At 45.3% G+C, this 12,129-nt stretch overlaps 1 protein-coding gene across 1 annotated transcript in view; it reads left to right on the plus strand.

Annotated features, from left to right (window-relative positions):
• The window catches only part of sgsm2 (small G protein signaling modulator 2), a 45,894-nt gene that overhangs the window by 31,036 nt on the left and 2,729 nt on the right, over nucleotides 1-12,129 (plus strand). Inside the window, 17 exon segments of the mRNA XM_084674868.1 lie at nucleotides 1,706-1,830; nucleotides 1,946-2,013; nucleotides 2,505-2,668; nucleotides 3,086-3,218; nucleotides 3,695-3,829; nucleotides 7,058-7,217; nucleotides 7,372-7,436; nucleotides 7,777-7,922; nucleotides 8,428-8,556; nucleotides 8,765-8,947; nucleotides 9,186-9,555; nucleotides 9,558-9,577; nucleotides 9,759-9,883; nucleotides 10,473-10,555; nucleotides 11,221-11,330; nucleotides 11,597-11,693; nucleotides 11,875-12,042. Of these exon segments, the coding sequence (XP_084530994.1) occupies nucleotides 1,706-1,830; nucleotides 1,946-2,013; nucleotides 2,505-2,668; nucleotides 3,086-3,218; nucleotides 3,695-3,829; nucleotides 7,058-7,217; nucleotides 7,372-7,436; nucleotides 7,777-7,922; nucleotides 8,428-8,556; nucleotides 8,765-8,947; nucleotides 9,186-9,555; nucleotides 9,558-9,577; nucleotides 9,759-9,883; nucleotides 10,473-10,555; nucleotides 11,221-11,330; nucleotides 11,597-11,693; nucleotides 11,875-12,042 (2,281 nt within the window).

The following is a 12,129-nucleotide window of genomic DNA, read 5'->3' on the forward strand; positions in this document are numbered from 1 at the left end:
TCTATAAAATGGCAGTCATGCACAAGCTTATGTACTAGAGCAGACAAAAGTAAACAAGAAATGGCAAAACAAGACATGTTTGTGGTTACAAAGAGACTATCTATTCATCGATTATCTGCTAGTATCTGTTATTTAGTATTTAAAAGCCTTCAAGACCATGTTTCTTGTGGCCTAAAGGAAGGTATAGACCAAAACCATGCTGGCTCTCCTCAACTAAACAAGCCACCATACCTACAGTACATCTGGCCATAATGATGTAGTAGGAGAATCTATCTCACGCATATACCCACATTATAAAGCACATAAAAAGTCGGGGTCAGATGGCTGAGCGATGGGGGAGTCGGGTTAGTAATCAGAAGGTTGCCGGATCGATTCCCCGCCGCGCAAAATGACGTTGTGTCCTTGGGCAAGGCCCTACTTGCCTCGGGGGGAATGTCCCTGTACTTACTGTAAGTCGCTTTGAATAAGAGCGTCTGCTAAATGACTAAATGTAAATGTAAAAAGACACCGTTCAGGGTACTTGGTAAGCCAAATAATTTCCTATCAAGTAATCTACAATATTTATATATCTCTTGTTCATTGGTACAGTACACACATACACGCAAGTATGCTTGTGTTCTCATGTCCTCTCACATCCAGCCTTTGCTTTCCTACCAATTCTCAGCTTTTAGCCAAGCTTCTGGTTCAGTAAATGACATGTATGGTCTTGGGAATCTTTAATGATCACTGATCTCCCACTCCTCTAGTACCGACCCACAGCGCTGACCCTCGCACAAGGTGCAGGCTAGGATACGGGGGGTGGCAGGAAGATGCACACACACACACATTCTATTTATCTATCCCTCCCACAAGCGCACACACACACACACCCGCGGGCAGGTACACACCCATAGTGTATATGAAGCAGGTCCACACCCACTGCAGTATCAACACAAATGATACTATTTAAATGATCAACGCACCACACACTACCGTATCCCTAGCGCAAAACAGGAAGCTTGGACATTTATACCAGGATTACATATTCATGCAACAACTGTTGCTACTATGTACTACATTGTGTAACACAGTCTTCTTTTTATTCCATACAAAACACTGCTGTAAAAAATCTGCTGTGCAGCACTCCCCTGAAGCCGTTCCAGGTCGCAGAATGATGGTGAAGAGAGAATTAGGGCAGCTGTGGGCTGCTGTGCTGTATCATAGCTCCTTTGGTCCAGCCTTAGTCCAGGCAATCGATAGGGGAAAGGAACCCAACCAACTTGGAGACATGGTGAAGATTTAGCTTTAATTAGATTTGGGTGGAAAACCGGATCGCCAAGTACTGTGCCAGCAAACACACTGCCAGCTCAGTGGAGGAGGGTCATCTTTCAGCCTGCACTGCCTTTTTTCGTTTCCCGACGCCCCCACAATTATTCTTGCCCATCCTCTCAGACCATCCCTGTCCTGATGCTGCCAGTCCCTCCATTTCCTGATCTCTCCATTCGTTCTGGATCATCCTATCCTCTTCCCATCTTTTTTTTATTTCTTCCTCTCCAATCTTTATTGCATTCTATTGTCTCATCTGCTCTGCGCTCACATAAAAATTACAGAGTCAATTAATCCTACTCACGCACGCTATCCCTCTCTGTCTCCCTCCCAACCTCCTCCTTCACACTCTTCAATCTATTTTCTCTCCCCATATCTCCCTCCACCTCTCTCCCTGTAGAAGAAGGATATGGAGGTGTTGCGGGGTTACTTGTCTCTTCATCAGGCAGGGGACAGCCTGACCCTCAAGTGGACCCCAAACCAGCTGATCAACGGCACTCTGGGAGACTGTGACCTGGAGAAGAGGTACAGACTGCTGCCCCTGATCCACACACTCACCTTGATTTATATTTTGGACAAAATGGTGGCTATTCAATCTCTCTCTCTCTTATTCTCTCTCTCTCTCTTTCTTCCGTCCTAGTATCTATTGGGATTACGCATTGACCGTGCCTTTGCGGCAAATCGTCTGCATTCACTGTCACCAACGACGTGAGTCCTGGAGTTGTTCAGCCTCCTCGCGTAGCATGTTTTTCAACATTCCTCCTTTAGCCATTAGTTCAGTGTGACAGACAAACTAGATACCCTCCTGTTTTGCCAATAATACAGAATGTACACATTCTGTCATAGCACATCATCACACAATGCTTTGAAACCAATGTCACTTTACAGTATTGATTAGCAGATTTGATGAAGTGCTAATTATCTGGTTCCAGTTCGTAATTCTAGCTCTGGGTTTGAGATCTGTGGGCGTGGGTCAGAGCAGTAATCTGAGACGACCATGTTAGTCATTTATCTTTGTGTCCGCCCCCCCCCCACCTCCTTTATTTCCACTCCCCCTTCCTTCCCCCATCCCCTCTCTTTTACTCTTCCCTTTGTCTATCTCTCCCTATTTCCTGTTCTCCTCCCATACCTCCGCTTCATTATTTCTCACCCTCCTTTTTCATTTGACCCTCTTCTCTCTTTCTTCCGTCACTCCACAGCTGACTGTGGTGGAACATTGGTGCTGGTCAGCCAGGATGGCATCCAGCGACCTCCGCTCCAGTTCCCCCCCGGGGGCCACCTCCTTGCCTTCCTGTCCTGCCTGGAGACCGGCCTGCTGCCCCGGGGACAGCTGGAGCCCCCTCTCTGGTCCCAGAGAGGCAAGGTGGGTGTCGTTGCCAGACTCCGCTGCTCTATACGTGGCATGTCGACCCAGGAAAGTGCTGTGCGTCGAGGAACATTGAGGCCTAGCAATCAAAAACGTCATCTCTTTTGGATCAGAACTGCCATATAGTTCCAGTAGAAGCCCCCGGGTTCTCCTCTTCCCCCTCTGGTGCAGCGCTGCCTCTGCCGTCCTCCTAGGCTGAGATAGTGTAACCAAATAATGGCTGAAGATGTCAATAATTCCCTTTTCACTTTTTTTCTTTTTTTTTTTCTTGAGTCATTGTATTGATATTCCTCAGATAATGAACATAGTGTACAGAAATCAATTATGGTACTCCAAAGGAACAGAAAGGCTAATGGCATAGGCATTGTTTTCTGTGTGTATGTGTGCGTGTGCGTACGTGTGTGGGGGGTGCAGGGTAAGGTCTTCCCCAAGCTAAGGAAGAGGACCAGCACAGCCAGACTGGTTGACCAGGAAGGGAATGGAGAGGATCAGATTGCTGCTGACTATGTATTCCGCATTGTTTACCCTGGGCACCGGCATGACTCCAGTGAGTGATCTGCACACACACACACACACAGATTTCACTTCAGTCCCTGTTAGAGTGAATGCTCTGTGTAACATATGTCAGTGGATAACATTGATTTGAGGTCAGTTCTTTTTTTTACGAGGTAATACAGTAACTTAGAAGCCACCCAGGCTTGCAGCGCTCTCTTCTTGTTTGTCTGTACACTGCAGTTACTGTAAAACAAGTCTCATTGTTGTTGGTATGTATTTGCATTGAGAAAGAGAGAGAGCAGCAAGCTGTATGTCGGATTTACTGTATGTGCTTTTTGTTTGTGCAGTGTGCAATAGTGTGAACCTGTTGGTATCTGTGCTTACACTTCAGACTGTACACCTGGGGAAATTTTGTGTGTGCCATTCATCTATTTAAAAATGTCAACACTTAGGTGTTGCAAGTCCTCCCAGGCCTATAGGTGGCGCTGTATAACCCTCTTCTCTTGTATGTCACTATGGGGGGAGCAGTCACTATAAACTACCACCACACCACGGGCAGCCGCGCGCCCTCGCTGGACGACGACGAGGAAGAGGAGGATAGGCTCCACGCTATGATCTCAATGATCTGCTCGCGGAACCTCACAGACCCTAATGTTATGAAAGGTTTTTATCACCTGACACCCTTAAAAAAAACTCCACTTCCCATATCCCCTTCCTCAACTTTCTGTTTGTCATTTTCTGCCCCCCACCTCCTTTCCCCAACACCTTTTCCCCCCACATCTTCTACCCGAGTGGCAACCACCCCATCCCTCACTCCTCTCTCTTCCACCCCAAAGCCTAGCCCAACAATGCAGGCATACTGTAGAGTGTGTATGGGTTTGGAGTTTGAGGGAGAGAGGGTGAGGCACGCTCTATGTACTTTAGTGGAACTGATACACATGCAAGTGAAAGATAATGCTATTTTACCATTACCAAATGAGATGGTTAACCGACTAGCTGCTGATCACAGTTAACTCCCTTAGTTAGCTTTTCCCCCAATCAAATCAAAGTCTAATTCTAAATGTATTTGTATAGCCCTTTTTACAAGCAATGTCACAGAGGGCTTCACATCACCCAATCACTGAATGTTATACCTGCTGTATACATAGCTCTACTTAGCCCTGTGGGTGTGAACTTGCAAGTTATTGGTTCAAGTTAAAGACAATGCTTTGCTGATATGAAAAGCATTTAGTATCTCGTAGTTTGGTAAGAATACTTCTTGGCTACATTCTTGCGCGTTGCCATGGTGAGAGCAAAAGATAGGTCAAGTTGCAGGTTCCTGTGCGAGAGATGGAGAAAGAGAGAAAGACAAAAGGAAGGCGGAGGGGCTAACAAACAGAACTGTGGTGCAACTAGGATCTAGAAATATATCTGGGTCTTCTCATCTCCCATTGACCCATTTATTGATTATAACCCTATTTCAACCCTAGTGTAATCACACTTGGAACCAACAGGCAGCAAAGACCCACCCACACATACACATCAGCCATAATGATCTAAATCAATGGGAACAGGTATGAATCTACAATGTACTTTATCCTGAAATTCAGAAACGTAACACAGTCTGCTAAAGTGTACAATCTATTCTGGTGTCTTTGTGTTGTCACCATAGATGGACTTCTTTGGTGGACTGTTCCCTTTAGTGGTAATTGGGGGCCCTCAGTGGTGCCCTCTGTCATTAGTGCCTGGCCCTGTCAGTGATTCTGTTGGAGATACAACTTAAGTGCCACATCACGTTATTACCTCTCTGTCATGATGTCACTCTTTTCTTACCACTCCACTGCACCTCCTCTCTGCACCTCTCTCTCTCTCTCTCTCTCTCTCTCTCTCTCTCTCTCTCTCTCTCTCTCTCTCTCTCTCTCTCTCTCTCTCTCTCTCTCTCTCTCTCTCTCTGCTGCTCGAGCATCCACACAATTACAGAGCAAGTTAAGGGGGTGATTCACTTACTGGGCTTCTAACCTGATGCAACATTGTGCATAGTGCAACACCCACTCCCGCACTCTCAACAAAACAGACACGCCTTTGGCCGATCGTCAGGCTTCTGGGTGAACACACACTCTCGCTCCCTCTCCCTCAGGAGGGACCGTTTGTTGTCTTCCTGTATTTTCACACAATTGCAGTCTGGTATCTGTAGTTTGAAAGACTCATTCATTCTGTTAATAGTTAGTAAGTTGAGTAGAGAGATGAAGTGGAGTGGTCTTTCGTCTCCTAACGTCTCAGCATTGTTGGGGCTGGGTTCTGGTGACCGAAAAATGCTTTGATCCTTTGCTCCGTTTTGCACTCCTTTTTTCAGTTGTCCTTACCCTTTACTGTTTTGGTCTTTGGGTTTTGCGCTTTTCTCTTGATTTCACTGCAACGTGCTTGACAAATTCTGCATGGAAGATATGCGCCAGTTAAATTTGTTTCCTTTTTTTCCTTTTACAGAATGTGTGTGTTTCAGCTCATTTGTGATGGGATGTCCTCTCCTCTCTCTCCTCATCCTCTCCTTTTTCTCCTTTCTCTCTTCTCCTCTCTCTCTTCTCCTCTCTCTCTTCTCCTCTCTCTCTTCTCCTCTCTCTTAAACTCAATCTTGTCATTTTCTTTCTTTCTCCGCTCTGATTTGTTTCGTCCTACCTCTTCTGTTTCGTGCAGTTTTTTCTGCAATGCTGTTCACTGTAATTCTTCACTAACCCCCGTACCCCGTCCCCCTTCCATAACGACTGTTAGGTGCTGTGGGGTTCTGCAATTGTAGCGTGGAGCGTTCTGGGAACGGGGTGCGTTACTTAGTCGAAAAGTCACCAGGCAAACTCGCATAGTCCAAAAGTACTATAATCACCCAAAAGGGAGCCCCGAAAGCGGTTTCCCTTCCAGCAGTTTTATGTTTATGCTTTTGTTTTTATTTATTTTTGGTTTTTCTTTTGAACAACCAAAGTGCAGCTACCACTTATTTATAACAGGTCATCAGCTCCAACCTGAAGAATTAAGGTGAAGAGCATTTATTTGATGTTGACGTTTTATGTTTCTTTCATATCTTTTTGTAAAAATAATTGTTTTCTCTTGTCTGGTATTGGCTTTCTGCATATTGCATGCTGAGCTGTTGCCCTATTTTTCCCCTCTCTTGCTCCTCTTTCTCTAACCCTTCTCTGCTTTCCTCCCCTCTCCTATATTGTCTCTCCATCATTCTCTGTGGAAGCTGCCACCGCTCTCTATCTTGTTGCTTCTGACTGCGCTATGCAAGCATGGCTGCCCTGCAATTCTCCACCTGTCCTTATCTCCCAGAATGCTTTGCCAATTTCTCTTCTTTGATTAAAGTTGTTCTCTTCCTTAACGTCGACCTTTTACGGTGTTTAAATGTGTACCATCATACATCGACGTGAACAATGTATGATAAACAAAAACATTGTTATATTTATCAGCCATTTTTTCATCGAATATGAAAGTAAAGAGAGGAAAGGAGAAATTCTCTTCCTTAGTTTATCTCTCGGTTGAGCTGAAGGCCTTAATCACATAAATTCACAATTTACTCTAGACCATTCCCTTCTCCAATACTGCTACGTAATCTGATCTTCATAGGTCTGTATTGCATTGCTGACATCCAACTGAAGGATAAGATTTGACAAAAGGATAAAATATAAACTAGAACACTTTCAAGAGAAGTTAAAGAGGTCTCCAGACTGGTTATAGTCAGCCAAGAGGCCTCGAGACAGGAACTCTTAAGTTGAGCCAATTTTTTTTAAACCTCCTGTTATTGAGGTTGCATTTCAGCTGCACTTAAGGTATGGTCTCTACGGACCTTATGAGCACCCCTTTATCCTTATCCTTTTCCTTCTCCCTATTTTCTCTCCACCCATCCCTCTCTCCCCTTCTTCTTAGACCACGGAGAGATGATGGATCTGCAAGCTTTCGGAGGAAGCCCGTCGTCATGGCAGCAGGCGGAGTGCACCAGTCACTTGTCTTCATGTCTCTCTTGCTCCACCGGGGGTAGCACAATGTCCTGCGACAATCCTCCGGGCTGCACCTGCATCCACGACCGGTGAGACACACACGCACACACACACACACACACAGTCTGTGTATGTTTATATGCGCTCACACTTGCATGAGTGCATATAAACATACACAAGCATGAGTGCACAAACACACAGACAACAGTATGTGATGATAGTCTCCCTCTGTTCTCTCTCCAGTATTCCTCTCAAGATGCTGTGTCAGAACATGAAGAGGCAGATAGTCTCCAGAGCTTTCTACGGATGTAAGTCTGCATGCCCAGTCCCACTCTAAGCCATCCCATTTGAATTTGTTATTTAACACAACACTTAGCAGACAGCTAAGTAATAATAATCATAATCAAATGGTTAAAAATGGGTCTTCAATGGAATTATGTAGATTAATCTCTGATGTAGCGATTAATGTGTACAGGCTACTGAATGATTAACTAGACAAAGGACCAATTACATTTAGTGTCTAGTCATTGTGGTCCCAGTTGTGAAGTCTTAATTCACTCCTTTCTCAAGGCCATATTCACCTGGCATGGCTGGGGCAAGTGTCACAGTCCTATATCTCCCACTTGTGCTCCCCCCCCCCCCCCCCAGGGCTGGCCTACTGTCGGCACCTGTCCACCGTACGGACACACCTGTCAGCATTGGTCAACCACAACATTGTCCCCCCTGACAAACCCTGCGAGGCTTCAGGGGGTCTCAGTAAAGACGTGTGGAGCAAGTACCAGAAAGACTGTAAGGTGTGTGTCTGTGTGTGTCTTTGTGTGTTTGTGTCTGTTTGTGTTTGTGTCTGTGCCTGTGCATGAGTGTGAGAGAGAAGTATTGGGAAATGGAACCCGATATGGGTTTTCTAATTTAGCAGTTGAGTTTGACACTTTTTATATATATTCACTGCCTCGTCCATCCATCTTCAGTATCCATCTTCAGTATCCATCTTGACGCTAATTAACTCGTAACGGTTGGATTGAGTTGAACTTGAATAATAGAACTGATAAAATGATATTGCCACACAGCAGGGGCTTGATGAGCAAATGTAATCATTCAACTTCAACATTATACTCATTACTAATTTACACTCTATTTCTCTCCATTTCTATCTTTGTCTCCATCTGTCCACTGTCCCTATCCATCTCCATCTTTGTCCATAAGTCTTTCTTTTTTTTCTCCAGATTCTGTATTCTTTTCATTCACCCTTGCGTACACACACGCAAACAAACACTCTTTTTTGCGTCACTTTCTCTGTAGAACTACAAGGAGCTGGAGTTACTGAGGCTGGTGTATTATGGAGGTGTTCAGCATGAGATCAGGAAGGAGGTTTGGCCTTTCCTACTCGGGCACTACAAGTTTGGCATGAACAAGAAAGACATGAGCCAGGTAACACACACACACTTCTTCTGTACACATGTGCTGCTGTGGTGTTAGTGTGTGTTTGAGTGTTTCTGAGAGGCCACTTGTACAGTGTTTGTACATACTGTACAGAAACTTACTGTACGTAAGTTTGCATGTGTGCTATTTATAATTTTGCATTAATACTTTGTTTAGCATGTACAGTTGCTTTACTCCTGGTTGTCCTCTTGTGCAGATTGATGAGAAGATCAGCACACGGTACCAGCAGGTGATGAAGGAGTGGAAGGCCTGCGAGGTGATCGTCAAGCAGAGGGAGAAGGAGATGCAGTCGGCCATCTTTGCCAAGCTGTCGTCAGGCAGCAGCATAGACAGCCACGTCCTGCGACTCATCCACCGAGACTCCACCATCAGTAATGAGGTCTGACACCCACAGTACATTCAGTTCTTATATATCTAGTATTTTAGAAAAACACTGTTACGGTAGTCATACTCTTATGTCGTCAAATAACTATGTTCCTGTCCTACTCTCTCCTTTCCCTCTCTCTTTCCCTCTCCCCTTCCTTCCTTCCCTCCCGTTCTCCCTTTCTTCTCCCTTCCCTCCCTCCTATCATCCTTCCCTCCCTCCAACGTGTCATTGCTCCCTCCCTCCCTCCCAGGTGTTCATGTCGGTGGACGAACCCGACGCAGGGGGCCAGGACACCCCCGGGGGAGAGGACAACACCCCCACCATGACCACGGTGGTTCCTGCCGTCCTGGCCCCGGATGAGCGCCCCCTGGTGGAGTTTGACTCCCCAGACTCTGGCCTCCCGTCCTCCAGAAACTACTCTGTAGCCTCGGGACACTCCCAGATCCTGTCCAGCATCGATGACGGGCAGAGCATGGAGGAGGAGGGTGCCGCTGATGAGGCAGGCACACGCAAGCACAGCCTTCTGGGAGAATCTGGCCGCCAGGACTCACTGAGTGAAGACAGGCTGTGTAGTCAGCTGGATAAGCTGGTGACCAATGGCGGGGGGGCAGAAGGGATCCCCCCTCCCTGTCCTCCTATACAGTAGGTGGATGATAATGTCACACTGAAAAACCCTTTTACCCACACACAAGGCAACATGCGCAGTAGATTGAGTCGAGACCATAATCTGTTCATTTGTTTAATTTGTCTAATTTGTCTCAAACTAAATGCTGGCTATGTGCATTATACCTCACCAACTCCACACCTTATTCTGTCTCCACAGATTGAGCTGTTGGACACAATAGCTCTGAACCTGCACAGGATCGACAAAGATGTGCAGCGCTGCGACCGGAACTACTACTACTTCACCACTGCCAACTTGGATAGGCTACGCAACATCATGTGCAGGTACATTAACATAGGGACATTAACATACATCATGAACAGGGTTGTCAAGTTTTATCAAAAGCTTGGAGTGAGATTCCCGGTCCGACGACCTTTCACGTGTGTTTGCATCATGTTGCTTGGTAACGAACGTACGGTCACCCCGAAAAAGTTCACTTGGCAACCATTAGAGCTAATGAATACAAACATTAGCAGGAGAACTTGGCTGCCGTTGCGTTCTTAGCGTGAGAAATGTTAGGTGTGCCGTGAGAGCGTGTGAAGGGGCTGAAATGTGTGTCTCACGGTCAATGCGTGAGGCTTGAGAACCCTGTTCATGAATCAAATAACAAACAGTACATAATGTGCAAGTAGCATACATTTCTAACAGCTATATATACATCACATAACGTGCAGGTAATACAGCTAATGTGATGTGAAGGTATAAAAGATACATACAATGTTTGTGAAGCACAGGTAAAATACATATATATATGCAAGATAATATATGCACAATTTGAGGATGTTCCCTTCCTCTTGTTATATATCTCATACCTTCAATTCTGTCTCTCTCTTCCTAAATGATATTCTAAATGTGTCTACTGCTGTGTTTCAGTTATGTATGGGAGCATTTGGAGATTGGTTATGTCCAGGGCATGTGTGACCTGCTCGCTCCCCTTATGGTCATTCTGGACGATGGTAGGAACCTCCTCAACCACATGCCCACACCAATAGTCAAAACTGCTGTAGCCTTCAGCGAGACCCAATTAGCTTCAACAGTAGTCTTTACTTATTTCCCATTATCAATTAACAACTCAATATTAGCTTTCAGCCATTACCAATTAGCCTGGCATAAAGTCATTATCCATCCGTCTGGCTATAGCTATAGTCATTAGCTAAATGCATTTTTGTAACTGTCTGTTTAGATACTAAACTGGATCCGAGGAGTGCATTCCAATTGCACACCTTACTACCATCTTTCTTTCAGGAAGAAACTATCCACAGGATGGTCAATTTATATGATTGTGCTTTGATTAAATAAAGATCTAAGTTTGTACTTTTGGCTCCTTCTAGTGGTGTTAAATGTATTCATGTTCCCATTTGTTCAGCCAAATATGGATGGAAACCAAATTTCCACTTTATTTCGATGACACACAGCCACTTGAATTAAGCTGATTTCCTTTGTTCCGTATCACTGGCTCTGTCAGATTGGAGCGTAGCTCCTACGTGGCAGCGTCTCATTCACCATGACTGAGAGGTCTTGAGAGGTGTGCGTCAATGTTGTAACTGTGCTGAACGTCACGGTGCTCTTGATGGTGTTGAGTGTCTCTGTTCTGTGTGTGTGTGTGTGTTACGTGTGGCAGAGTGTCTTGCGTACAGCTGCTTCACCCAGCTGATGAAAAGGATGAGTCAGAACTTCCCCAATGGCGGAGCCATGGACACACACTTTGCCAACATGAGGTCCCTCATCCAGGTGACAGCTGATGTCTCTGTGTGGATCTGCCTCTCTTAATCTGCTGCTTTTTATATCTTCACATGGCTCCCGCTTTCTCCATCTCTCTGAATCTTAGGCTCTGTCTCCTTTCTTTGTAACTCCTCCCAGCACTCCCTTTTCTGTGTTACCTTAAGCCCTCTGAACTGTTCTTTTTCCAGAACATTCCTCATACCCTGTCCTTCCTAATGAGTTATCTTGACATTTTATTTCCTTTTCCTGTTCCTTTCTCTGTTTGATGATGTCAGATCCTGGACTCCGAGCTCTTTGAGCTGATGCACCAGAATGGAGACTACACTCATTTCTACTTCTGCTACCGCTGGTTCCTGTTGGACTTCAAAAGAGGTGTGTGTGCTACACTGAGTCATCATTTGGGTTCCATTTGTATCTTTTTCTGATGTTTGTAGTGGAACGTAGAGTCACTTCGCCAGATCTTTAATAGGTTAAGAACAGACAGTTTGTGTAACTTAGAAAACATACTTGAAACAGTGTGTGTGTGTGTGTGTTTGTGTGTGATTGGATGCAGAGCTGCTGTACGAGGATGTGTTTGCGGTGTGGGAGGTGATCTGGGTGGCCCCTAGGATCTCTTCGCAGGACTTTGTTTTGTTCCTGGCCCTGGCCCTGGTGGAGGTCTACAGGGAGATCATCAGAGACAACAACATGGACTTTACAGACATCATCAAATTCTTCAATGGTGAGATGGCTAGGTTGACTGACAGGCTCACTTTGTGTCCACAAGTTGAAAGATCCATTGTATACTAAGATGTATTGTATCACCATA

This window comes from Hypomesus nipponensis, chromosome 15 (assembly GCF_054491055.1).
Source record: "Hypomesus nipponensis isolate SF chromosome 15, ASM5449105v1, whole genome shotgun sequence".
NCBI classification, from domain to species: domain Eukaryota; kingdom Metazoa; phylum Chordata; class Actinopteri; order Osmeriformes; family Osmeridae; genus Hypomesus; species Hypomesus nipponensis.